Genomic DNA, 27270 nt, shown 5'->3' on the forward strand with positions numbered 1-27270 from the left:
GATAAAAAGATTCTCGTATCTCGATTATTAATATTTCGAATGATTATTTCGAGAGATTCTCTCGATTATGAAAATGTCTCGATTACTAATCATTCGATTATAAAGATCATTCGATTATGCCCATCACTAATTTTGTTAATATCATCCCTTTATTTGGAAGATAATATTGATTCCAATTATGGTATATACTGGGAAAAACATTTCTATATAATGTTATTTTGTGATAAATATACACGTAATAAACACTTCAAAAATATAATTCTAAATAGGTAAAGAATAAGAATAAGAACTTAGTATAGTTCTAGGTATAAACATAATAGAAAGAAGATAGAAAACTAAACAGAAGATCGAGAACTTTGGAGAACTTTGGTAGAAGCTGCGAAGCGCCTAAATGGCGCGTAAAGCAAAAAAAAAAAATAAACATAATAAGAATGGATCCCTGATTATTTATAAACAAAGTAGTAACTATAAATAATCTATGCTAAATAAAACTATTTAATTTTGGAACCTAAAAGAACCTTTATAATTTAAAAATTCCGGTTCGGTTCCGGTACTTCATTTATCAAAATAAAGGTTTCGGTTCCGGTATCGGTTCCTATTATTTAAAAGGTTCCGGTTCCAGAATCGGTTCTTTTTGGTTCGGTTCCTGTCCCTGGTCAAATCTCTGCCAAAAAGAGCTATTGTTTATCTTACACATATATATAATTCGATAATTAGACTGTCCTATTTTCCACTACTATGGAAGTTCTCTATAACGGTGATACTCGATTGAGCAAGGTCGTTATCGGCCGACCTTTTTGACTACCCGATTGAGCACGGTAAAAAAAAAGTATTGTTTATAACGTTGTCAGATTGAAAACTAACTATTAGACTGGCAACACACTAACGTTATTTTATCGCGCCGTAATTTTACTACGCGTTTTGTTAAAGTACATTAAAATTAAATAGAGCACAACATACGAATGTCGCGTAATAAAATTATGGCACGATATTTCGAAAACTGTCGCATGCACCTTGACTTTACTGTGTGTTATAAATATCACTATAAAGGCTTATCGTGAGTACTTTCAATTTAAAAATGCTGACAACCTACTTAAATACTTATTGAAAGTTGGAAATAAGTATTTAGAGAAAAAAATTTAAATTTTTACATTTTTCATAACAATTGTATGAATGCTATTTTTTAGCAAAAAAAATTATATTGAAATGTATTTTATTTTTTAATAATAATATGGACGCACCGAGTTCTATACACCAACAATATAAATAATGCGAAAAAAAAGGTGCCTTGTCGTTTTTCTATTGGAGAGATATTTCTTTTAGGAAACCTGAGTCCTAAAAATTTTAAATTACGAAATAATCGTTAAAAATCTAAAATTAAATTACATAATAATTATAAAAAAACCTTGCATGCACAGTAATACGGTGCACCGAATAATATTCTACGGTACAAAGCGGCAACATCGCACCCATTTTCGTGCTCTATCGTGTGGTTTTTGGATTTTCTATTGTTTGATTGCAACCGTGCTCAATCGAGTTACGAAAATGATCAATCGTGCTCAATCGGGTTCCAGCCCTCTATAATTATCATGATACAAAAGCCAAATAAGCCACCTGATGTAACCTCATCTTACAGACCAATAAGTCTTCTTCCCATTCTAGCAAAAATACTAGGAAAACTAATACTCAAATGTATTCTACCCATTATTGCTGATAAGAAAATACTACCAGACTATCAATTTGGGTTTCGAACTTCACATTCTATGGTCTATCAATTGCATAGGGTAGTAGACGCAATATCTTGCTCTCTGGAAAAAAAAAATTATATTACACAGCCGCATTTTTAGACATTGCACAATCTTTTGATTGAGTGTGGCATGAGGGTCTTTTATACAAATTAAAAACATTTCTTCCTTCAACCTTCTATCCACTACCTAACTGAACGGGCTTTTCAAATATGATACGGCTCTGCCATATCAAGTAGGTATTGGAAATATAAGGACTGGAGTCTCCTAGGGTGGAATTCTATCTCCCATTCTTTACAACATATTTGTCTCAGATCAACCAATTACATTAGACACAACAATCGCAGACTATGCCGAAGATAAGGTAATAATCTCTATGAATTACCCATTCATAGCTTCTAAAAACCTCCAAACTCACCAAGACTCTATGGAAGATTGGTACCTATATCAAATGGAGATTTAAAATAAATCATAGCAAATCTATCCATAGCACATTTACACTCAGACTCGCTCCTCCCCCAGGGGTAACACTTAACGGTATTCCAATTTCATCATCTCCAATACCTTGGTCTTACATTAGACAAAAGACTAACATGGGCCCAACATATTCGTGACAAAAGATTATCTCTAAATAATCATATTCGTATCCTCAAACCGCTAATTTCTAACAAACACACCTCCCCTAATATCACACAGACCTTAAAATAAAAACAATTCAAGAAGAAAACAAATTTTTTTATAAACGATTTCACGACCGTCTTTCCTCTCATTCAAATCCCTTGATCAAAAACCTTTCCTCTCAAACGATCCTGGGCAGTCCTCCAAGACGTTTAAAATGCAAATGGTGCAGAGATCTATTACAATAATAATAAAAAAAAAATATATATATATATGTCTAAATAAACAAGGGCGTATTCGAGTTGAGGCCATGGGAGGAGGGCGAAACTAATTTTTCTTCGACATAAACTAAAAAATAATTTACAGTTCATTACAGAGGCATACCCAGGGTGGGGGTTTGGGTCCGGACTCCTGGGCACGCCCCCATTGAAATTTCTACATACTCAATGGTTTAATAGTAAATAGTACATAATGTATTTTAATTTCCCATTATCTTCAATATACAAAGTTTATAGATTTTATAATATACCTATACGTATAATGTATAAAACATTTTTAATTTATACTGCTTTTTTATTATTATTTATTATTGTTAATTAAATAATGTATTTTTTTTTATAACATTTTAGTATCAAATAAAAATTTATTTCAAATTATAGTATCTATTATCTACCTATTATAGTAAACCTTTATGAAGAATATGTATAATGTGTATATAATTACAGTGACTATTACTATAATTATTAAAAATAATTTGTTGGTATCAAATTTAACAATAATTATAATTAGAGAACAGATAAAATAAAAATGTTGGACCCCCCTAAAAAATTCCTGGGTACGCCCCTGGTTCATTATCTACAGTTCATGTCCCTGTTGTTCATTTGAGTGAATAAATAAAAATACAAGTACCAAATTGAATTAAATATTTATTTAATAAATATATTTAAAACCTACTGCATATAAAATAAGTATTAATAATAACAACACAAGTAAGTAGTTCTTATATTAAAATTGTACCTTCAGTCTGAATCCTGTATAAAAAAAACAACAAATAATCATAGTAGTAACAATACCTATTAATTATTCTTTAAAAAATTTAAAAACCAAGTAAGATAGGTAACTTAATTTAACAAATATCTAAGGCTGGTATCGAATTCCGTCCCGGGCCCCCTATGGTTCCATAACTGAAGACCGAATTCCGTCCCGGAGGCGGAGCAACTATGTCTGAATTCCGTCCTACTACCTGTAACTATGATATATTTGGCAGTAATATTTTCCTTCACATTTTCTCTAGGCTTAGGACTGGCAGCTTTACTGGCATATTTAAAAATGTAAAATCCGGCAAAACAGCCTTCTTTATTTATTATTGACATACGGAGCCAAAAAAAACTCCACTTACAGTATATGCCATTTATGTGTAAATATGACAGTCATATAAGTATTTTAATAAATTTAAGAGTATAAGTATAATATATGTTATGTGTAATTAGTATTTAAATTATTTATTATTTAAATTATTATTATTTTTTTTTTTAATTATTTTTTTTTAGATTTGAAATAGGCTGGTAAAAACTTAGACGACACCTGACTTTGGTATACACAATACATAGTATATAAATCGTTTACGTTTTTATTGCGAATAATTGTGATAATACAAAAAAACGATACGCGTGATGTCAGGTGAAGCCTCTTGAAGTTCTATAAAATTAAACTTAAATTAATACCGTCCAAGACTAGTCGGGACGGAAGTCGGACGTAGTTGCTCCGCCTCCGGGACGGAATTCGGTCATTTTCAGCAACCTGGGACGGAATTCGGCGATTGCCATATCTAAGTAGAAAACATAAGGTTGGCAAGTAGTCAAATAAAAAATTTCAAATTTCCATTTTTAATTTTGGAAAATTTGTTGATTGTTTCATCAATGGATACAATAATATTTTTATGCATATGCAGCAAAGTCAAACCTGTTAGTCTATGCTGGCCTATTCTTGATCTAAACCATGTTTTAAATTTACCAAAATATATTTTTGGCCAATATTTGCAAGTTAAAGAATATGGAAACAAATATTGTTAGTTATTATAATTATTTAGATTAGGGGCTTATAGCTCTATAAATTACACAAATATGCATGCATTTGTGCACAAAAAAAAATGACTAAATACCTATGCACAACAAAAAGTACCAGATATTATGTTGTAAAAAAAAAAAAAATGGGAGAATAAAATTATTAAGGACTTATATAGCTTTAATAAATACAAAAATATACAATATGTATAAATGCACAAAAAAATCTATGTATAAATGCACAAAAAAATCACTAACTAGTAAATATGTGGTAAAATGTGTTACTTTAAATTACTTTATATTATCTGATAAACACCTCGGTTATGGTTTTAAATGTCTATAACTGTAGCAATATCCGTGGAAGATAATACCAGTATGTTCAACATCTACACTTGTTATCGATGCATATTTAAAATAATTTAAAAAAATTGGTTATACCTAAATTAACACTTTGATTTCCTGTTATAACCTTAGAGTAAGTTTTAATTGTTTTGTATCTTTCATTTTTTTCTAAGGCTTATTATAATTTATTTTTAACTATTAGGATCGGGAATATTTATCGAAATATTTTCAATTTCACTAAATATGTTTACACTATTAAGTAATTGATTATTTGATAAATCTAAACTAGTGAGTTTTGTGGATAACTCAGATAAATATAATTTAAAAATGCTAAAATATATTTAAATACATTTAAAAATTTACGTCGTACTTAGTTATAGTTTTATTTTAAAATTATTTTAGAAATAATAATTTGTATATTTTATCAAACGAAGTTTACAAAATTATAATAATTGCAAAATCGTTGAAAATTGCAAAAAATTGCATTATTAAATTAAGTAGGAAGATTGTAATTAATCCGATTCGTATAGATATTTAATCAGATTTGATTTATCCGGTGTCAATAAAAAGTTACAATATCAATTAAATCCGGTCTTTAGTTATGATATAAGAAGATAAACAAAAATTAATACCCTTGACCAAATTGATATATTATTGAATTTATTAACATATTATAATGATAGACTAGTAATTTATATTCCTAATTATTTATACATTACATTTTTTAAATAAATCAATGTATTATATTCAAAAAATATACGAGCCACGGGGGGGGGCGAATGCTTCCTTCACCTCTCCTCAAATACGCCTTTGTAAATAAATGAACTCTAATTACAACCTAAGAATCAATATTAAGTGCCATCATTGGGTGGCTTTTCAATTCAATATTTGTATTTATGCTATTGTTTCATATATTATATATATGTATTGTGTCAAACGATACAGATTGTATATTTCGACTTAAAAATAAAAATAAAGTTATAGAATACAGTAATATCCATTAGGGATAAAATAAAAATTAGAAAATATAGTATTAGTATTAGATCTTAACACAATTATCTAATGTACATATGAAAATAATTCGTCTCTAATATCACCTGGATCATACCATACATTAGGCAAACACAAGTTACTTACCTTTCATAGATAAATTGTTGTTATAAATTGGTTACAAAAAAAAGAAAATATTATATTTTATTATAAATCTTTCTTGATTTCATACTTCTTTTTTTGAATCAATAAACTACATTTTTAACAAAACTTAGTTTTGACATGATGGCATAGCAGTTATTATTAATGATTAAAACCCTAAATATTTGTTAATCAGCAAGTAAGAAAGGCAATGAAATTATACAGCGTAAAGCAAAGTTGTTGTTTCTGACAGTTTTTTATTCACATAAATGTATGATATTAACATCATCTTATACTAAATTAATATTTTAAAAGAAATCAAAATTTAATATAAAAATTAAATAAAGATAACAATTTAGAAATAATTTTAATTTAATAAAGGAGCAAAATTTATCACATATTATAGACCTCTAATTTAGGTATACTTAAGTTTAAGATACTGACAGTGAGCGAATTTTTTGTATACACTCATTTGTAAGGCACCAATAATTATTAATTAAACAAATGTAATTTTTAATTTTTTTAATGATTTTTTGTGAAAGACAATAATTGTTCTTGACAATTTAAAGACATTTTTAAAAATTTTAAATGTCAATATAAATATATTTTTTCTTAATTTATTATTAAATATTTTTTTTGTTAGTAAAAAAAATATTTTACTTAACAGTTCTTTTAATATTTTTTTTCTCCAATCATGAATCTTATTCATTAAAAGTAACAATGTATATCCTTTAAATTTTACTTTATAAATTATAACTTAATGACCAGTATAAATATTATATTAGAATTGATGATAAAGAAATTTAGGATAAAATTAAGGTAACAAACTAAAAATTCCTAATAAATTGTATACAATGGAATCAAATATTTTAATTTAGGTAAAACTATAAAAAATAAATAGCAAATTTGTGAAATAAACACAATTTATGAATATCTTATTAAATTATATGCCTCATATTAATTTTTGAAACATTTTTACATACAAAAGAATAATTCTTAAATTTTAAAATTCAAAATTTTCAAAAATTTTCTTAAATTTAATTATTTCTTCTCCAACAATTTTGAGAATAACTAAAAGAAATTTGATATTGAACTATTAACGTACCAATAACAAATAAATATGAGTGATGAATATTCATTGATTCAAAATGTATTTTCAATATAAAACAAATATTACATATACAACAGTTTTTTTTTTCATATTACCTCAACATTTTAAATCTAAGCAAATAACAGTAAATTGTAAAAATAAATATATTTTAATTTAAAAAAAATATATGTCTTTGGGATAGAACAAAATTAAAATACAATGGAAAGAATAATAAGTTAAGAATGTAAAAAAAATTTGAAAAATCAAACTTTATAAAATTTTAATACCACATAATAAATTAAAGCGATAATCAAATAATTAGTATTTGATTTTTGAGATCTAATTTAAATTTATTTATATAGGTTATTCAACTATTCTAATCAAAATTAATCTGATGGTTAATTTGATTTAATCACTAACCTGATAGCAATTTTTTAAAAGTAATTTATCCAGTTGAACTTAATTTTTGGAAAGCATTTTTCACAACTCTACTGTTAACTAAATTATGAAAGTTAATTTAGTATAACAAAAGTCATTTAACAAGTAATATATTGCTTATTGTACTTTAAAATTATAAACTTATAACAATGTTAATTGAAGTGATGTATCATCAACAATAGTTCATAAATGAACAATAAATAGGTATCAAGATTAATTTCCACCATACATCATGTAAAGCGATCAGGTAAAATATTCTTGAGTGATAATTATGACCTGTCACGATTTACGTCCTTTTTTAGAATTTGTCTTCCGTTTTGTCCTAAGCCTTGTCGTAGCAGAAGTTGTATTACTTTTTGAATTTGTTTTGTTGGTTTTAGATTTAATTTGTGTTTGATTTGTGGAATTTGATTGTACAGCAAGTGAAAGTTGTGCACTTGCATTCTTTTTTTGAGTGCCCAAATGTTGTTGTACTAAATCAGGCAATATACCTTTTTGAGCTAACATAGTTAAAAACGTACAAATAAATTGATCATAATTATGTGTACGTCGACAATCATCAATTCTATATTTATTACGTTTTTCATTTTCCTCTCGTAAAATACCTAAAAATAAATTAACAGCTTGATTAAAATAATTTAAATTAAATATTTTAATTCAAATTACCTTCACTCATGTTAATTTCAATTTCTAAATTTTTAACAAGAGCCAATAAGTCTTTGGGAGAAAAAGTATGATTAGGTTTAATATTGTTTTCCAATTTTTGATCATTATTATCTTCTTTATCTGAAGAATGACTAGAGGGTGTTTCCCATCCTTTGGGCATAGCTCCTGCTTCTAAACATACACTTTTTATGTCTTTTGGATCTCCATCACCTTCTGATCCACCACTTGAAGATTGAACATGTATCACAACAATATTATTTGACTCTGGACATGTCTGAAAAATTAAACAATTTTAAGTGAATTGATAAAGGTATAAAAATTAATAATTATAAACTTTAATTGGGTACAAATTTATTTTAGATTTGGTCGACTGATTTTATAACACAAACATAATTTATTTTAACATTTTTAATATTTTAGAACAAATTTGGAAAATGTAATACTCTCAACAAAACTTTAAATGGAATATTATTGTATTCTTACTTTATTAAAAATAATCTACAGGCAGTTTTGAAGTATTTTTTTTAATGTTTTTCGAAAAATTGTTATTTTAAAATCTATATCTACAACAAGGTTAATTATATATATAATAGATTCAAATGACATCAACATCAGTGGCAAGTTAGGTTGTCTGAAGTAACGGATGTTCTTTTGAAGTTTAGGTGAGTAGGAATTAATATTTAGCAGATGCATACTCTAGAACACTGGTTCTCAAACTGGGGGGTTTGTACACATTGCTGGATATGCGCAAGATATTAGTACAAAATAAAATCTTTATTGATTAAATTATTTTTATTTTAAAACACAAAGAAAAAAAAAATTAAGTTCTCCGTATTAGTTCTGTATCAAATATTGAGCCGAAAAAAAAAATTGTTGTTAGCATTAACATAAATTGATATTGATTATTAATTTCATTAAATATTTTTTTATTTACTATTATTAATATTTTATACTAATTTATTACTATAATATTTCATCTTAATTGATAGTTCTATTTTATTATTAACTATTATTTATATTTTATAATTAATATCATCAATAAAAAAGTATTCATTCCAAATAATGCATAGTTTATTTGTAAAGTACACAAAAAAAAGGTGATTGATTTTTTCAATTTATAAGAAGAGGCGCAAGATTTTTGAAAATCAACAAAGAAAGCATATAATAGTATAGGTTAGGAACCAATATTCTAGAAGAAGTAATTAAATACTAAAGTAAATAAAATAATAATGGGCAACCGCATAATTAATGTTAATATGTTTAAATTCAGTTCATTATTCTTAGAATTATCGCTCAATTATAATAAATGTTAAATAAATAATATATAAAATGTAATTTAACATTAATTAATTAAATTCAATTTAATAAAATATGTAGAATTATGTATCCTAACAATTTATCCTGTATGTTTGATCAAATATCTAATGGAAAAGAGGGATGGACTAAAATCCTTACTCCTTGAGTTAAAGCTTATCTCATCATTGGAAAACATTACATTATGCAAATGTTGACAGATAAATAATTTGTATGTTTAAATTAAAATACATACTATGACAATTTCAAAATACTTGAAGATTGAAAAAATCTATATCACCTTTTCTTCATTAAAATCTTTTGATGAGCCAGGAACGGGTGACATTTCTTTTTTAGCACATTTATTTAGCAACTGATCGCATTCAAAGTTTTTTCTTTTTTGTTCACAGTCATCAACTAAAACTAGTTGTTGTAAAGCTTCTAAAACTATTTGTCTATTTGTCTTGAGCATAGTTAACTTATGGGTAATAGCTAATCGTTTGTCTGGTACAACTGCCATTAAGTTGAAACGTATATCACTATACTCGGCTGTTGCTCCAAGTCGATCACTTATTACCCTTCTAAACTTCTCAGTCCAATTCTCATCTTCAGCCCATGGCCCATGGTCCATGGGATATGGTTTTAACCCATCTAGTTCATATAAATGACCATTGATCGGCACATAACTCACAAAATGGTATGCCTCACCAGTGAACCTTCCGGTTGTTAAACCAGGTGTTTTGTCCATACGTGGTCTACTTTTTGGCATGGCATGGGAATTATGTGCTCTCGCTAATTCTGGAATGTTACCAATCGCCCATCCTTTACTCTCAGGGCTCATACCCCGGGTGTGTTCCTTAAGACGCCCTAGTGTCTCGCCCAGATGTATATCTGAACAATTGAGCAATACAGACAGTAGGGCATGTGTAGCACAGCTGTTAGGTATCATTTGTTGAGCGAAAAATACACTGTTGATAGCATCGTCACTTTTGACGAATATGTCTGTCTGGTCAACGATTTTTCTGCGGCTACGACGCTCTTCGATCCATCGGAACAAAAATATAAAACCATAAACAGGACCGTCCAATGGTTTTTGAAGGTCATAAATCTCTTCTAACTGAACGCCTTTCACTCCAAAGTCTTCTAAAAGCAACGTGAACAAACCGGGATCGCTTTCTAATTCCAACCATCCTTGTATGAGCCTATGTAAGTCCACTGGCATTTTAAAAAAGTTAACATAACAAACAAAAATTTGAATTTTGAATTTCATAGAAATCATTATCAATAAAATACACAAATATTGATAATGCGTAATTTTACTCCATGAAATCGTGTTATGTAGGTTATGGTTTTAAAACTAAAGTTCGTTATTTATAAGCATCTGATGGGATATCTTACTAAACTATTTTTGTTTTTTAGCCGGTTCCATTTACGAATTATTATTCTGCATGGACGTTCAAAATTAGACAAAGATATCTTTTGACACATTTAAACACTAAACACTTTATAAATGTGTGGTCGTGGTGCTTCTCATTCAAAATGTTCTTCAAGCCATACGCTTTATATATAATTGTCTTGTTGCTTATATTCGTAACTCTAATAAATTCAAAACCAAACAGTAAGTGTGCCCACTGGTTTTATTTCATTACTAAATATAAATTCTCTACTATTCGTTTATACACGATATTCAATAAAAATATATAATACTTATTGAGATACTAACTAGTAATATTGTCTTCATTATTTTATTATCATTATTGATATTTAAAAAATAACCATTTGATATTTCATTGCTTTCTTTCATAATTTAATTAAATACCGAACTTGTGCTTAGCAAAAATAAAGTACTTAATTTTAAATATTTTTAATTATCATTGGTTCATCTCATTATATTATAAAATTATTCGTACAGTAATTACAGTATTTTATTATTCTTACATTGTGTATGAACGATACTTACACCAAGTCAAATATATAATATTAAAAAATATTTTGTTAGAAATCTTTCAAAAGTAACCGTTATTTATTTTTGTTCTATCAATGTCTATTTCATAAGTTGCTAAAATTATTTTTAAATAATATGTGTCTTAAATTATAATGCTCATGTATTGAAATATAAATATACTATCTTATTATATTTGCATTTAATATTTGTAAACAGGTATAGTATATTCAGTAAATGCTGATGATTCAAAAGAATGTTGTTCTCCAAATGAAAAATCATACTTGTTACCTCCTATATATTGCTATCGTGGCAATGAGAAAAGTGTACTTAATGTTTTTCAAACGATTACGGTATGTGCATACTAAATAATTTATTGAAAAATTCCTATTAATTATATATTATATATAATTGATTGTGCAGGTGGATTTAACGATTGGAAAAACAGATGAATTCATTATATACCAAGCAGTTAACCAAGATATAATCGAAGAACAAATGCTCTCCGATGTATCTATATTATCATTAAACAAAATAATATCATATTTTTGGAAACAGAAATCTTTCACATTAAATCCATTTGATAAATCTTGTTTTAGTATTAAAACCAATGCTAATTTTAAATTAAGAATTCATTCTATTGGTAAGTCATAATACATGTTGTATTAATATATTTGAAATTAATATTATACCTTTAGTTAGCAAATATTTATTTTAAACATTTTTTATTTTTACAGCTTTAGATAGTTGGAGATTGTGTATGTTCATTATTGGTATTTTTCTATTTGGATATTCATCTCGATTAAGTCATAACTCATTGTTTTACTATTTATGCGGAATTACAATCGGTGTCACTGCTTCATTTATAATTATTATATTACTTATTAGTCGTTTAATTCCTAAAGTATGTATTTTATATTTATTTTTTCTTCTTATTTGATGTTTTGATATTTTATTATTATTTTTTTTTTAGAAAAAAATGATGATAGGATACTTGGGAGCAAGTTGTATGTTGAGTTTATATGCTATTCAAATGTTGATTGAAAATCTCAATATGATTCTGATATTATACTATAAATACATTTTGGGATACATAGGGTTCTCTGTGTTGGTCAGTTTTGTTATTTGCTATAGATATGGACCAGTCACAAATCCTAGATCTATTGACCTTATTAGATGGACATTACAGGTAATTACAATATTAATAATAATAATTTGTATACTAATTAAAAACCATTAACATTTGTTTCTAATATATTTCAGTTAATTGGTTTGGCTTTGATTACATTATGTAGTTTTCATTTAGAAGCCATGGTTTTTATAGATACACTGTGTATTTTATTCTATTACACTAAGTTTTCATTACCCTTTCGGTAAGTTAAAAATCAATTTGTATAAAATAAAGTGATATTATATATTTGGTTTTATAGGTTATTTCCTAAGAGTAAACCAAAATTAAGATTATTATCTGAAGATGAATACATCCAACAATCATTGATTGAAACACCTAAGGCTCTTGAAGAACTACGAAAATACTGTAAAAGTCCTGATTGTGATACATGGAAAGTTATAAGTAGACTCAAAAATCCTCAACAGTAATATTTCTATATCAGTTAATTTAAGTGTTAATTTTACATCCATTTTGAATAATATTTTAGATTTGCTGAGTTTATCGAATCATCAGTTCATGTTAGCACAAAAGCAGTTGAAGAACATGAAAAAGAAATTGAAGATTATGATACTGAGTATGAAGGCTCTGAATTGGAAAATGAAAATAGTGATTCGCTTGATGATATCAAAGAAATAGTATATACCAGTGACAGTGAATGAAGTATTATGATAAAATAATATTTGAAGTATAATTAATAAAAAATAAATTTTAATTAAGTTTTAGTTTATAATGTGTAAATATATTTTTGTTGTTATTGTTTTTATATTGGCCTTAATAGTTGGAATTATAAACAACTTAACATTTAGAATCTAAGTAATTATTATAATATCATACACAGTAGACAAAATAAATATTAATTTGACTGTGCAATGAATAATACTGTTGAAAGATTATTTGAGACTAATTTATCAAATACAATTAATAATATGAATGATGAAACTAGAACAAACCAGAAGAGAAGTATTATTGAAAATAGCATTATTATAGAAGATGACTATGGTTATATAAAAGTAAAATAAATAATCACTTTTTCTACTGCTTATCATATTCTCGTTTGTTTCTAAATATTCATTAAGGATGGAAATGGACAAAATGTCAAAGTAACTAAATATACATTATTAAATGAACAAAAAGCATTTATCGAAATAATTAATTATGGTGCTACAGTTATTTCGTGTTGGGTGCCTAATGCACTAGGTGAATTAGAGGATGTTTTACTTGGTTTTGATACAATTGAAGGTGAGCATTAAATTAAGTGAACTTTTATCATTATTCTAATGTATTTTATAGACTATAGATTACGGAATGAACACTACATTGGATGTACGTTAGGCAGAGTAACAGATTATATAAGTAATGGTAATTTTATTAATGATCATGGTAGCATTAATGAACTAAGTAAAAATCATGGAATACATCATTTCAATGGCGGTGAAAAGGGGTTCGATAAGGTCTTGTGGGATGGTTATGTAGCAGGCAATGAACTTGTGTTAACATATTCAAGTATAGATGGTGAAGAAGGCTATCCTGGAACATTACAAGCACGGATTATTTTTCATTTTACTTGTAAAAATGAATTAGTTGTTGACTATACTTGTATGACATCAAAATCGACTCCAGTCAATATTTCAACAAACATGTTTTTCAATTTGGCTGGACATGTATGTAGAATAGAATGTATTAAAATTTACATAATATAATTTATTTAAAATTGACTGCTCCATGTACGGGATCATAACTCTAGAACACTGGAGAGTCTGAAATCTTGAACCATTCAATAATGGTTAATGCTGATGAGTATGTGCCAGTAAAATTGCCAGACCGAATACCTCTTGGTTTTCTTAAAAATGTCCACCATACATGTCTTGACTTACGTGTGCCAAGATTATTGAAAAAAGCTTTTACTTTAGTCCCAGATTACGGATACAATCACACATTTAAGTTATTCAAAGGCAAAGAACGAAAAGCATTTAACTTAGCAACTAGGTACATGCATATTATAAATTAATACACTATAACAGTGTTAACAGTACAGGTTTATTCTGAAATATTTTTCTAGTTTAGTGCATTTACCTAGCGGACGTATATTGGATATTTATACAGATATGCCATGTATCTTTGTAAATACAGCTCAAAATTTTCCTATCTACGGCAAAATGTTTTTTGACGAAGAAGTTTTAAAGATAACTAATATATCAACACCAAATGCAAAATTCGGTATTAATGGAAATGAACAAACGAGTTGCGTGTTGGATGAGTATAAATCCACAAGCGATTTAGAAATGCTTCCAGAAGATGAACAAGATGAAGAGTGTGTGATAGAAACAACTTCATTGCAAAGTAAATTCAATATCCATGATGAGCCAATTTTAGGGAAATCGAACACCGTGTATACCAAACATTCGGGAATTTGTATTCGTCCACAACTTTTTCCAGATGCTGTTACATATGTAAGTTTATTTAGTGTTATACTAATGATCAAAATTAATATTTATGTTTGAAAATATTCTAGAAAAACTTCAAAAATAGTATCATTCTAAAACCATCAAATTTGTACAGTCAACGAGTCATTTATAAATTTGGCGTTGTTACAATTTAAATAAAAATCAATTATATTAGTAAAATCTTACATAATAGTTCATTCTCCAGAATGACCACACATTGTTTCAGTGATTATGTATATTTTTTAGGGTTTTTAAGCCCCAGATCAAAATGTATTACAGTAAATCAACATTTAGATGAATGAAAATAAATAATTTTGATTATTCATGATATATTTCAGTTTATAAAATAATTAAAAACTAAATATAATTAATTTTAACAATGTTTCAAAAACAATAAATAATTGTTGGAAAGTTTTTCAATTGTGCTTCGAGCTATAAACTTTTGATAGGAACCTAAAGGTTGACATTTCTTCATACAACCAGACAGATATCGTTATCACAAACATAGCACCTCCTATTAAAACATGTGTAAATTTGTTTTCATCATAATATTTTGCCTAAAATAAAATAAACACAGATCCATATTATTTAGTAAATATTTATCATTTTTTTTTTTAAATCATTAATAATTAAGACTATTGGATATCAATTTTTTTCAAAGAGTTGCATTCAAGTATATTCTACTAAATATTATATAATATTGGTTTACCAAGTATAGTTAATAAGTTGATTACTTTTTTATATACATGTTCAAGTCAATTTAATGTAATACTGCTCTGAATATAGTAGAAGTAATAAGACATACTTTTGCTATTTCCAGTATTTTAAAGTAATAAAAATATTGAGTTAATATTTAAATCTAATTACTTTTTTTTATATTCTTAAAGATTCAATAAAAGTGACCCCAACTTTTCTCAAAAATTTTTATTGTTTTGTCTCATAATATCAATTTTATTAGAAAACAAAAAAACGTTTGGCCATCAAATCTGTTGGTATCCAATTGCCTTTAATAAAATGAATGATTAGTATGTCTAAGTTTTTCATCTGATCATCTTAAACAATATACTATATTAAAATAAATTATATAGTATATAAAAATATATTATATGTTGATAGGTTTCTTACTAATAAAATTTAACTTACCTCAGAATACATTGTACCAGTAATTGATAAAATTAAACAACAGATAAATGATTTCTTTGGCAATAATCCTTTCAATGGACTGTAATTAGTATCTTTATATTCCAACAAAATATACTGACCACTAAAAAAGTTAAACGTTACAAAAATCAATAAGTTTATACTAAATTAATGTTAAATTATTTACCACTGGAAAATTCTAAAAATGAAATTACAACAGTTTGCCAAAATAAATCCAATAGCGCCTAATAGTGTTGAAAACAACAAAGATATAAATAAAAATATCACAGATAATACAACCATTTCCATATTGTATCTACATATTAAAAAACATTAAAATACATTCATTACATTCTTATCGTATACAAATATATTTTGTGATAATAAAAAAAAATAGCAAACTAACTTGTTTAATTCAGTGACATTCATGGTAGCAGCAGCATAACATTCAGTAATTCCGTTAACGGCTAAAAACAGAATGGCTAAACAATGCAATTGTAATAATACTGGTCCGATTCCAGTAGCTAATGCTGATCCTCCATATAAAAATAATGCCAACTTAGCATATGCTTGTCCGAAAGATAAAACAGTTAGACCAATAGAACTGTTAACACGTAACAAGCATTCCAGAACACTAGCTGCTTCTTTTATACGATTAGAGTCCTAAGACATTGTCGTTATTTTTCCATATCAAAAAGATTAAGTCTTCAAAGAATACCTGTTGAATTTGCTTTTTAATAGAAACTTCTCTTTGGACAAGTTGACTGAAATAAAAGTATGCAGAAGTTTCTACAGGCTTAAACAAAAACCTAGCAGCTAATGATCCAAGATTGTTAACCACATCATACACCCCTTGTTGGTCGAATTGCAATGTATTGAACAATGTCATTACATAACGCTCGCCATCAGTTAGCAGTTGTTTCATAAATCCTTGTTTCAAAAAGCTCCACAATAACAAAAAAAGAGGGAAATCCACACACTCTGACCATTTCTAAAAAAAATTGTATTTTAATTTAAAATATTGATAAAAGGCATGGACATATAAATAACTTACTTTTCCACTGAAGTTTGGAAAAAACTCCCACATAGTTTTGAATGGAAAATCTTTATTCTTTTGTTTAGTATAGTACCAAAAATATATGTAAAATGATACTGTGTATGCTATGACTGATGCAAGTTGTGCAAATGAAAATGCCAAAACAGCATTTTGACCGTCCGAGTACAATACCATTGAAGTATAAACTAATGTGCGAACGACAATGTTTATTATTTCCAACACAACCTAAAACCTGTATAGTTTTAGTTATGACCAAATATAGAAAAAATAAATCAGATGTATAAAAGAATCCAATATTAACAATATCTCATGTTCGGTATCCAATAAATTGTTAATACCTGTAGTTTAACAAATAGAAATGCCTGTGACACTATATACAACTGCTCGCAACATAGTTCGATGATGCAACTAATAAGAATGGACCATACACCGAATTCATAGTAAACGGTTACAGAAACATCGGGTTGGCTTAGTAATCGTAACCAAATATAACCACATACTGTACAAATGACAGCACATATTGGAACTCTAAATTGCAAGAGGAAACAAAAAAAATAGTTATGTAAATAACATAAGTCAATGTGGTTAGACACAAAACTATAGTTAATGGCGTACGAGAGCCAGATGAGATTGATGACTTTGAGCCAATTGTGATGCAGCGTGTCCGTTAAACAAGCCCGTCGAAACGCTTCTCTGCTCAGGAATAAAATCGTCGACTCGAGTAACAGCAGACGGACGTTGGTGATTCCGATTTCGTTTTGCGAGACGTGCCGTAACACGAACGCGTTGATGACGAACGTCAGGCAACGGATGGCGATCTGTGGAACGGTTTTTAGTGTTACGGTTATTACGGCGGTAGACGAGTTGCGGACGTAAGGTAAATCGGTTATCAAGAAACTGACCTGCAATAGTATGTTGAGCGAAGCGTTCTCGACGCTGCTCTTCAGGATGTTTTTCTTCATACTGATCAATTTATACGAGGTACTCGTTTACGTGCCGCGGAAAACCATCAGCAACGATACTTGTAACTCTATCAACCAAACCTTTCGCGGGGGTACACGTCACGGAGTTCGAACGTTAAGCACCCCCGTTACGTATGTCACTGACGACCGAAGGGTAACGGATAATACGGACAACGCGGCTGGGGACCGATTTCACGCGTACGATCATCTCTCGAATTGTTCCGGTCGAACCGCGTTTGGTGATTACGACCGACAAGCAGCTGCGATGGACATTCGGCGATAAACGTGATAACGAGGCGCGTTCTCCGCGGTAACCGGTCGATTTTCTAAAAACCCAAAACGTTCTTTGCGATGCCCGCCATCAGTATTGCTGTATCGCGACCTCCTAGGCTCTTTGGGTTACACTCGACTTGCTTACTCTGCTGTAAGGCTTATGATTAAAGAACGAATTTATATGTTATTACATATCGTTACTGGGGTCCATGCAGTCTTATGAGAGTAAAAAATGTGGACGATTCGTTCAATTCTGAGTTCGTAAAAAAATGGTTTACATATTTGAGAATATTTCATAGGTTAGAGAATATTCTGTCCGTTTAGAATATATTAGAATATTTAACTTGGTGTCATCGTTGGAGATTTTACAAACTATTATCTGCAAGCTAACCAGGTGAAAAGGGTAACTTAATAAAAGCTAAAATGTCTCGATTATATCAAAAAATAAAGGTTACCAGTTGAGGTAACTGTTTTAGTAAAAGTTGGGAACATTTATGTGGAAACAATTAAGATCTCCCGGAACATTTTACACCCAGTGTAGTTGCTGACATGAAGTTTGCACCTCTAACATCTGTTAATGTTGGACGTTCATTTAGTCTCTATAAACACATTTTAAGCGATAGAAGAACTAACATGAGTACCTACAGATAATATGGAAAAATATATTATTGTTAATTCATATAATAACATTTAAATTGTATTTCAAGCTTCTTTTTTTTTCCTTCAAAAAGTAAATATTTATCATATGCACCAAAGGAATATTGTTTTTATTTTATACTCTTAAAAAAAACCTAAAATATTTATTAATATTTAATGCTGCCTAAATCATTGTAATTCAACAATTAAATAGTATCTATAAGATTTGTATTCACTGTTAAAATTACATTATCGTTTTTAATTAAACGATAAACAATATTTTCTAATTGAATAGATTTCTACTTATTATAATTTAAAATTATGATAAGCATAATTTTATAGCTTTTTGGAAAAATTATCAATAGAAGATCCGATTAGGCACCTATACAAATTACCATAGTTGTGTTTTAATTTTTTAGGTTTTAGTTAAAACTTAAACGAACAATAAGAGGTAATGTGATACAGTGATTTTTAGAAGTATTGTAATAATAAGCGATAATAATGAAAAAATTAATACCAATAAAAAATAATATTCTATGCACAAAACATTTAGATAAAAAATATGATAATAAATTATGATAAAAATATTTTTGTAGGTATTACTTTCATGGCTAACATGGGTATTGGTTACATACTTGATAATTTGTGTTTTATGATCTGAACACCACATGTCACCAAACTATTTAGGTACGGCATAAAATACATTATCAACCTATATTATATAGGTATACATGTTTAAAATTCGGATAATATTATTTATTTTTAAACAAATTAATTGTTGGTGATAATGATAAAATTTCAAAAAACTCGATTGAACATTTATGAAGTCGTTAACTTATTTATCAGTTGGTTTAAAATTTTTATTTTTTTGTTAGATAGCTATGTAATTTACTTATGTTATGTACTCGTAGGTACATTAACACATATCCATTAAACATATGTCATTCACGTATTAATTTTAATTAATACTAATTTTTAAATTACATTTTAAATACAAAATACACGAATAACTTAATTTTAGTCATAGGTTTTTTTTTTGTTGATAGGTACCTAATGATACTCTTTGACCTTTTCGAGAAAAAATAACAAATAATAGTATTAATTAAATGTTTTCGCGTTTATTTTAATAACATATAACTACTACTTCGTACTTTTAACAAATCTTAACTATTTAATTACAGACAAACATTTTAAATATTATCCACTTAATTATTGTAAAATATAATCTCAATATGTATAGATTGCATGGATATTTTACTGTATAGGTAATTGTAATTACTACATAGGTATAATTACTTTTCAAATTAAATTTATTTTCAAAATAAAGACTTTACAATTCTATTAAATATATCATTGATGAATCAAAAATTGATTCTGAAAGAAGGGTGATATACATGTTAGATACTAATAGGGAAATAGAAAAATAGAATATAGTGTTTATTTTAGGTTATCGATTAACTTTTTCGTTATTTTATTATAATAATTAAAATTATTGAAATATATATGTAAAAGTGGTTAAAATAACCGTTTAATAATTATTAAACACTACAATTTTGGTGTGGTATATTGGTTATTATAACTATGTAATATAGTTATCTTAACTATAATCAAAAATGTTGTTTTAGTCAAATCAGAAGCGTACCCAAAGGGGGAGGATTTCAGGTTAGAACCACCACCTCCATTGAAATTTCAACGTTTATATTTTTTTACGCGATTCATATTAAATTTAATAAAACTTAAAATAAAATAGTATTAATGCTCGTATTATAAAAGTATTTTGAAAATATAAAAATAAATACTATTTAAACTTATACAATTTATATATAAAAAATCCTTATTTACATATTATTATACTATTTACAATTCCATCCTTCTGTCTACGGGTGTAAGGTTTTTGAATGTATCAATTACATCTTCAATTTTTATATTATATGCAAGTTCTGATTAGTCTGATTAATAACTAATAACTTTATTACATTTATTCACAGATATCAATTCTATACTATAAGATTAAAATTGGCTTTACTTTATTCATGTAAAATGTAAAAATGTTTTTCTTTTATAGTATAGATATACATTTATTAAAGAAAAATCCAGAGTCCGCAGGGGAGGCCGCGGCCCACCCGGCCAGCCGCGTGTGTACGCCTATGGTAATGATAATTAGATATTGACATAATGATATCTAAATAAGTATATTTATTACTAGAGCTCGGATTTATATGCATTTGCATGTTTGTACTAAGTGTATGCACGTCTATGGAGGTTAAAAATGTTAATGATTCATATCACACCGAATTTAAACACCAAATTTTATATTGCATATCTTGCATATTTCGAGGGTTATAGCATATTTGTTCATAAATGCATATAACATGTATATTTAATGGGTTTTTAATAAATTAAAATTGTTTGTATTTTTTAAAGTTTTCTATTTGTTTTTTGAGAGTAGGTAACTTTAAACAATTTAAAATATTTATTTTTAGTTTTTTTTTTTATTTGTATTCTCGTTTTAATGTTTCCTAAAAGTTTTAGATTAATTTAAATGATTTGAAATATAAAGCAGTGGATATAATCATTTTTTTTGTTTTTTGAATTTTATTTGGTATACAATACAATACTACATTTCAAAACTATTATAATTTTTTAAACCATTAGAAAAATTTAATTTTTAACACTACAATTACAGTATTAAACAATGTATTGTTACATATAATTACTCTTACATTTTTTTAACAAGAATTAGAAAATGTATACACTATCAGCTATCTAATATGAAAATAACGGGATTAAAACGAGACAATCTTCTAAAAACGGGATAAAAAGCGTCCCATTCGAAGTTTGTCGGGACAACGGGACGTGATAATCAAAAAAGGCACAATCCCGTTTTAAACGTCTGGTCACCCTATATTATAAGCTACTTGATAAGCAACTTTGAGTTCATTTTTTAAAAATAAAATGTAGCAGATATTTTTTCTGCTGGTTTTAGCTTGTACAGTCACTTTTGACTCTTTGTGTTTAGCCTTAAAACGTATTGACCAAATATTTATTAATGGAACTAATTTTTCCATTATAGACGGATAGGCTGCGCTTGTCTATAATTAATATGCTATGGTTATGTTGTGATTGGTTTCGTGAAACATAAGAAATATTTCTGGCTATACTGTTAGGTTATATTTTATTATTGTTTTTGGCTGATAATGGATCGTATGGACATATTTTTCGCTTTATCAATCGCTACACCTATTATCACCTCTCATACATTTCAACTGAAGAGAAAAAGGTTACTGAGACCATGCAATACGTTCTGCCATTTTGCCGGTGGGGAGCGAGCTTTCAAATTTTTAGTGCACGAGACACTTTATAGATATTGGTTATATTAAAATTAAATTCATATTACGCAGTATGTATACAATATATATATATACACTGTATGTGGTAGTTGAAAAATAAGCATTGATTATACGTCGAGTAGGTAATTGAGTTTAGAGACTATATTAAGTAGATACTTGAAAACAATAAAAATAATAACCTGCCTGTATTAAATTAAGTCAATAAATCTTAAAAAGCAGTTCGATAAAATTTAAAAACGTATATAATATTGAATATTCACGCGTGAAAGGTGAAATATCTATACACGAATAATTAATAAATAATATTGAATATTAAACCTATAGAATATTGATGTATATGTATATGTAATATGGTGACATTTTCTGAAGAAAATTAAAGAACTTTTTCTAAATAACGTTACATTATTCACTGTACAGAAAATTGCACACCATTACGAGAATCGAGAGGGTTAGTAGTAAAACAATATAATATAAAATAATTCTTCCGATATGATACTTGAAAATGATATTGTAGATGGTTCCTTGACTCCTGTATTCCTGTATAATATAAGAGCAATCAGTATTACATGCGTCACATGATTGCATCACATGCGTAAATAAACTAGCATTGTAAATACGCCAAAATAAATTCATAATATTGAGTTAAAATTCAAAAGTATTGAAATGTCCAATAATATCATAACATATCATTGTCCAATATTATTATATATTGGTACACTCGTAAATATTAACGTACAATGAAAACTATAACAAAACTCATTACAACAAAAAACTATAAAACGTAAACATTAAATAATAACGGTTGGTTTGCTTTACAATCCATTAGTCAATTCATTCTCTATTACGTATTAGTCACTCTCAATAACGAAATAATATTTTATGTTTCATAATACAATTTACATGTTCTTCGAGTGCTATATTTGTTAACGAACGTTGGAAATCATGTTAGTAACTTAATCTTTATTCACGGTTACTCTAAATGCAGGTATCGTAGATATATTGATCCATTTTTGGTTATTCAACCAAGAAATTTAAGGTTTTTCACGGCTTCTTTTCATAGGTGCAACTAATTTAAAAAATCTGGGGGGGCTTACCCTTAATCTTATATACCATCATAATATATTTTAGATTCTGAGCCAAGTTGGATTTACTGCAAAGTGTCTTTTTTTTGTATGTAACATTATAGTGAGTTAAATATGCTGTATGCAGTATGCCATGTACAAGGTGTGGCAGAATAGTAATAGGACTGGCAATATTGTGAGCGATCAGGTAACGCTGCGCTAATTTCCTTGGTATAGCATGTTTATCAGTACCCTCGTATAGCTCGATATAAGTTTTATCTCATTTCGTTAACTGTGTGACTTTTGTGACTGATATTAATGAAGTTGTATTTTGGTTGTGCGTCACGCAAAATGGAACATCGAAATTTGAAGCAGCGTTGTGCCATTACATTTTGTATTAAGCTTGGAGAATAGGCAAGTGTGACGTCTGAAAAGTTACACAGACATTTGAAGAACATTTTTTATCCTGAGCCCAAGTTTTTCGCTGGCACATATCATTTTTGGAAGGAAAAAAACACGTTGAAGATGAACATCGTTTAGGGAGGCCTTCAACTTCGAAAACCGACGAAAACATCGAACGTATGAACGCTCTTGTGAGATCAGACCGTCGTTTAACATTAAAAATGTTAAGTGAACAACTAAATTTGAACAGATTTACCGTTCACCAAATTTTGACAGAACATTCGCGCATGTGAAAGGTCTGTGCCAAGATTATGTCGAAAAACCATGACAACGACCCATGTCACACTGCCTTCTCAATAATAGAATTTTTGACCTAAAAAGGCATCTCTGTGGTTCCCCAGCCCCCTATTCACCTCAGTACTCTTGTGACTTTTTCCTAAACGGAAAAATTTCTTCAAAAGACGTTATTTCGAGACTTAAGAAAACACTCAAAAATGTATAACGGACATGTTGAAGAGCATACCGATTAAAGACTTCCAGCACTGTTATCAATATTGAGAATAACGTGTCCGTCGGTGTGTAGCTGCTCAAGGGAACTACTTTGAAGACGATAACATTGGTTTTTGAAAAAAATAAAAACTGATAAATAAAAAAAATCAGTCTCATTACTTTTCTGCCACACCTCATATAACATGGAATATTTATAGAGGGGCTACATCTTGGTTAGTTTACGTGTTTTCATATTACAAATTATAAAAGTAATCGGTAAAAGCCGAAATTTCCAAGAAAAATTACATTATTTCAATATATACTTTTAATATCGTAATAATACCGTTATTATCAATATCTGAGGATACCTGAGAATCTACAAAACTATGTAAAAATAGACAAGAACCGGGTTACAATAATATCGTTAACTGATGATGAAATTCTAAATGCAATGATAAAAGGCGAGGAGGAGAAAAACGAAGATGAAGAAGAAGAACCGCCAGAAGAAGTCGTAATACCAAGTATTCAACAAGCACTTGATGTGGCTAAATTATTAGAAAAAAACTTATTGTTTCATGAAGATGATCCAAAGATATCACAAACCATGGGACGAATTCATAGAAAATTACAAAAAAAATTAATTAAAAGTAAACAAGTCCAAACAAAGATGACAGACTATTTTAAATAATTGTATAAAATATTATACGTAAATATAATTAAATGTAAAAATAAGGATGTATATGATAAATGATATTATATAGGTACAATATTACATACCTTTATACATAAATAATTAATTTTTTTTTTTAAACCCTCACTATTACGAAAACTCTCTATAAGGAAAGGAATCTCTTGGTGCCTTCAGATTCGTTATAAAGAGTTTTCACTGTATATATTATATACATATATATATTTCATTTATATACTATATAACATAGTTGAAACATAATTTATGCGGTTCTAATGGACAACTTGTAATATTCTATTGTATATTATACCTTTAGGTATTGTTTAAATACACGGAAATTAAATGTGTATAACGTATATACATAATATATTTTTATTTTGGCTAAAGAGGATTAAACGTTTTGTTAATCGTGTTTAAGAGTTTGTGATGTAACTGACGAGCTAAAATAGAGATTAAAACTGTATTAAGTGTTAATAGCAGTGGCGTATTTACGGAGGAGTTTCCCGGGTCTCGACCCCCCCCCAGAAAAAAATTTAAAAAATCAAAAAAACTTGGTACGTAGGTACCGAAAAAGAGAATATTAATTTTATATTATGGGTTTTTACTTTGGTTTAACTTTTGGTTATTTTTGTCGCGTCGTTTGATATTGAAATTAAAATTCCGAGATTAACAAAAAAACAAACTAATAGATGCAATATACCATTAAATACTCCGGAACAATATTATCGAGCATCAATTTTTATTCCTTATCTTGACAAATTTATTACAGAGTTAGAAGAAAGGTTCAATGTTCATCGATCGATTTTATCAAGTTTCGTTTCTCTATTTAGGGAAAATGGTCCCATCAAAGATATTATAATTCTTTCAAATAAATATATTGAAGATTTGCAGAATGATGGATCTCAAAATCAAATTATTGAAGCAGAATACAAATTATGGCAGAGAAAACTCATACAAACAACAGAGAAACCAAATAATGCTCTAGAGGCTGGTTATGTGTAACCAGTCAATTTATCCAAACATATTTAAACTTCTTCAAATCTTAGTCACGTTACCTGTTTCCTCTGTAACAAATGAAAGAACATTTTCAAATTTAAAAAGAATAAAAACGTATCTAAGGAATTCCATGTCAGAGGTAAATTATTATAAACTTAAAAAAATATTCTTATTATTTACAAATTACAATTAAACACTTTGTTTATTTTTTTGTTTATAGGAAAGATTGAACGGTTAGCGATGTTATCAATAAATAAAAACTACTCAATAAAACCAGAAGAAGTTATTGAAGAACTGGCGAGGAAAAAAAGACGTTTATCTTTTTTACTATAAAAAACTATTAATTTGTATTAATAAATCATAATAGTAGTGAAATATACATAATTTAATAAAAATAATATAGTTATTACATATTTACATCATAACTCGTATGTGTTTTTTTTATATTATAAACTTATAGGTACTTAATATTTAGACCCCCCCACAAAAATTTTGTAAATACGCCACTGGTTAATGGTCATATTGGGATTAAATATAGGAGATTGATTATTATAAAATCCATTTTTAATAAACGAATGGAATATTACTACATTATTATTTGTAACAATTAAAAACTATAGAAACCATGGATGTCATATTTTTATTAATGTATATATATATAAATAGTGATAGCGCACTATTAACCATCGCAAGTATTTCTATTTTCTATGAACATAGATCTATCAACTATCTATTCTATCAACAACACTATTACAAGTGCGATGTGCACACAACTGCTTGCAATATATTGGGAAAAATTAAATTTTTTCAGATGATGTATATTTTAGTATATTTTTGTACCTACCAATGCATTTAGAAGATCTAAAATTCACAGAGAAGTGCTTTTGTTTTATTCCAACGTTTAATATTTTGGTAAAAATAGTGGACTGAAAAATATATAACTAAGAAAATTACCTATATAAGATTTAAAAGACTTTAACGCTTTTTGTAAAACGTACTTTTTGTCTTTTTTCCACTATATGTTTACTTACTTATTCGTTAATTTATTTTATTTAATTTAAATCATGATTTAATGTGAATAAAAAAAAAAGTATCATGGACTTATTATTTATTTCTACGATAACCTTACAAATTACTTTGTAACATCACGTGTGCACGGTACATACCGCACGTCTCTGAACATTAACTTAAATGTCTTACAACGCTAGACCAGCGGTTCCCAAACTTTAACAATCACGGAACCCTTAAAAAACAGTTTGTATTTCGCGAAACC

The 27270-nt window shown here is 27.8% G+C and overlaps 4 protein-coding genes and 1 pseudogene across 6 annotated transcripts; 3 read left to right on the forward strand and 2 right to left on the reverse strand.

Annotated features, from left to right (window-relative positions):
• Nucleotides 1-7409: 7409 nt before the first annotated feature.
• Nucleotides 7410-10677, reverse strand: LOC112687933 (ubiquitin carboxyl-terminal hydrolase calypso). The gene is made up of 3 exons (XM_025560928.1): nucleotides 9688-10677; nucleotides 8094-8367; nucleotides 7410-8032 (listed from the first exon to the last, which is right to left on the reverse strand). Exons 1-3 carry the CDS (start codon nucleotides 10663-10665, stop codon nucleotides 7707-7709), a joined length of 1578 nt encoding a protein of 525 aa, XP_025416713.1. The 5' UTR covers nucleotides 10666-10677; the 3' UTR covers nucleotides 7410-7706.
• Nucleotides 10678-10757: 80 nt separating this feature from the next.
• Nucleotides 10758-13215, forward strand: LOC112687935 (nuclear envelope integral membrane protein 1a). Its single transcript, XM_025560931.1, has 8 exons — nucleotides 10758-11004; nucleotides 11548-11681; nucleotides 11752-11971; nucleotides 12066-12232; nucleotides 12302-12517; nucleotides 12592-12701; nucleotides 12759-12923; nucleotides 12987-13215. Exons 1-8 carry the CDS (start codon nucleotides 10926-10928, stop codon nucleotides 13156-13158), a joined length of 1263 nt encoding a protein of 420 aa, XP_025416716.1. The 5' UTR covers nucleotides 10758-10925; the 3' UTR covers nucleotides 13159-13215.
• A 3-nt stretch (nucleotides 13216-13218) lies between these two features.
• LOC112687934 (aldose 1-epimerase-like) lies at nucleotides 13219-15216 on the forward strand. Its single transcript, XM_025560930.1, has 6 exons — nucleotides 13219-13509; nucleotides 13576-13738; nucleotides 13790-14160; nucleotides 14244-14485; nucleotides 14559-14949; nucleotides 15012-15216. Exons 1-6 carry the CDS (start codon nucleotides 13369-13371, stop codon nucleotides 15096-15098), a joined length of 1395 nt encoding a protein of 464 aa, XP_025416715.1. The 5' UTR covers nucleotides 13219-13368; the 3' UTR covers nucleotides 15099-15216.
• Nucleotides 15217-15319: 103 nt separating this feature from the next.
• Nucleotides 15320-18391, reverse strand: LOC112687889 (protein RFT1 homolog). 3 transcript variants are annotated; one of them, XM_025560864.1, is made up of 9 exons: nucleotides 18043-18390; nucleotides 17756-17958; nucleotides 17479-17668; nucleotides 17138-17365; nucleotides 16802-17074; nucleotides 16490-16746; nucleotides 16271-16399; nucleotides 16087-16207; nucleotides 15320-15500 (listed from the first exon to the last, which is right to left on the reverse strand). In XM_025560864.1, exons 1-9 carry the CDS (start codon nucleotides 18100-18102, stop codon nucleotides 15360-15362), a joined length of 1602 nt encoding a protein of 533 aa, XP_025416649.1. In that variant the 5' UTR covers nucleotides 18103-18390; the 3' UTR covers nucleotides 15320-15359. The 3 variants fall into 3 exon arrangements, with proteins under 3 accessions (XP_025416649.1, XP_025416651.1, XP_025416650.1); XM_025560866.1 differs by having other exon boundaries at nucleotides 15345-15457; XM_025560865.1 differs by lacking the exon at nucleotides 15320-15500 and adding an exon at nucleotides 15767-15947 and having other exon boundaries at nucleotides 18043-18391.
• Nucleotides 18392-24764: 6373 nt separating this feature from the next.
• On the forward strand, nucleotides 24765-26330 carry LOC112688006 (annotated as a pseudogene).
• The last annotated feature ends 940 nt before the right edge of the window (nucleotides 26331-27270 follow it).

This window comes from Sipha flava, unplaced genomic scaffold (assembly GCF_003268045.1).
Source record: "Sipha flava isolate LNK unplaced genomic scaffold, YSA_version1 36_pilon_pilon, whole genome shotgun sequence".
Lineage (NCBI taxonomy): Eukaryota > Metazoa > Arthropoda > Insecta > Hemiptera > Aphididae > Sipha > Sipha flava.

Bases quoted from the DNA above. Each gene is read 5' to 3' on its own strand.
- LOC112687933 (XM_025560928.1), bottom strand. From the start codon at position 10,665: ATGATTTCTATGAAATTCAAAATTCAAATTTTTGTTTGTTATGTTAAC. The intron at 8,368-9,687 runs GTGATATAGATT...TTAATTTTTCAG, and splicing joins AAGATTTTAATGAAGAAAAG to ACATGTCCAGAGTCAAATAA. The intron at 8,033-8,093 runs GTAATTTGAATT...ATTTATTTTTAG, and splicing joins TGAAATTAACATGAGTGAAG to GTATTTTACGAGAGGAAAAT.
- LOC112687935 (XM_025560931.1), top strand. From the start codon at position 10,926: ATGTTCTTCAAGCCATACGCTTTATATATAATTGTCTTGTTGCTTATA. The intron at 11,682-11,751 runs GTATGTGCATAC...TTGATTGTGCAG, and splicing joins ATGTTTTTCAAACGATTACG to GTGGATTTAACGATTGGAAA. The intron at 12,233-12,301 runs GTATGTATTTTA...TTTTTTTTTTAG, and splicing joins TTAGTCGTTTAATTCCTAAA to AAAAAAATGATGATAGGATA.
- LOC112687934 (XM_025560930.1), top strand. From the start codon at position 13,369: ATGAATAATACTGTTGAAAGATTATTTGAGACTAATTTATCAAATACA. The intron at 13,739-13,789 runs GTGAGCATTAAA...TGTATTTTATAG, and splicing joins TGGTTTTGATACAATTGAAG to ACTATAGATTACGGAATGAA. The intron at 14,950-15,011 runs GTAAGTTTATTT...AAAATATTCTAG, and splicing joins TTCCAGATGCTGTTACATAT to AAAAACTTCAAAAATAGTAT.
- LOC112687889 (XM_025560864.1), bottom strand. From the start codon at position 18,102: ATGAAGAAAAACATCCTGAAGAGCAGCGTCGAGAACGCTTCGCTCAAC. The intron at 17,669-17,755 runs GTACGCCATTAA...CTTGCAATTTAG, and splicing joins ATCAATCTCATCTGGCTCTC to AGTTCCAATATGTGCTGTCA. The intron at 17,075-17,137 runs GTAAGTTATTTA...AATTTTTTTTAG, and splicing joins TTCCAAACTTCAGTGGAAAA to AAATGGTCAGAGTGTGTGGA.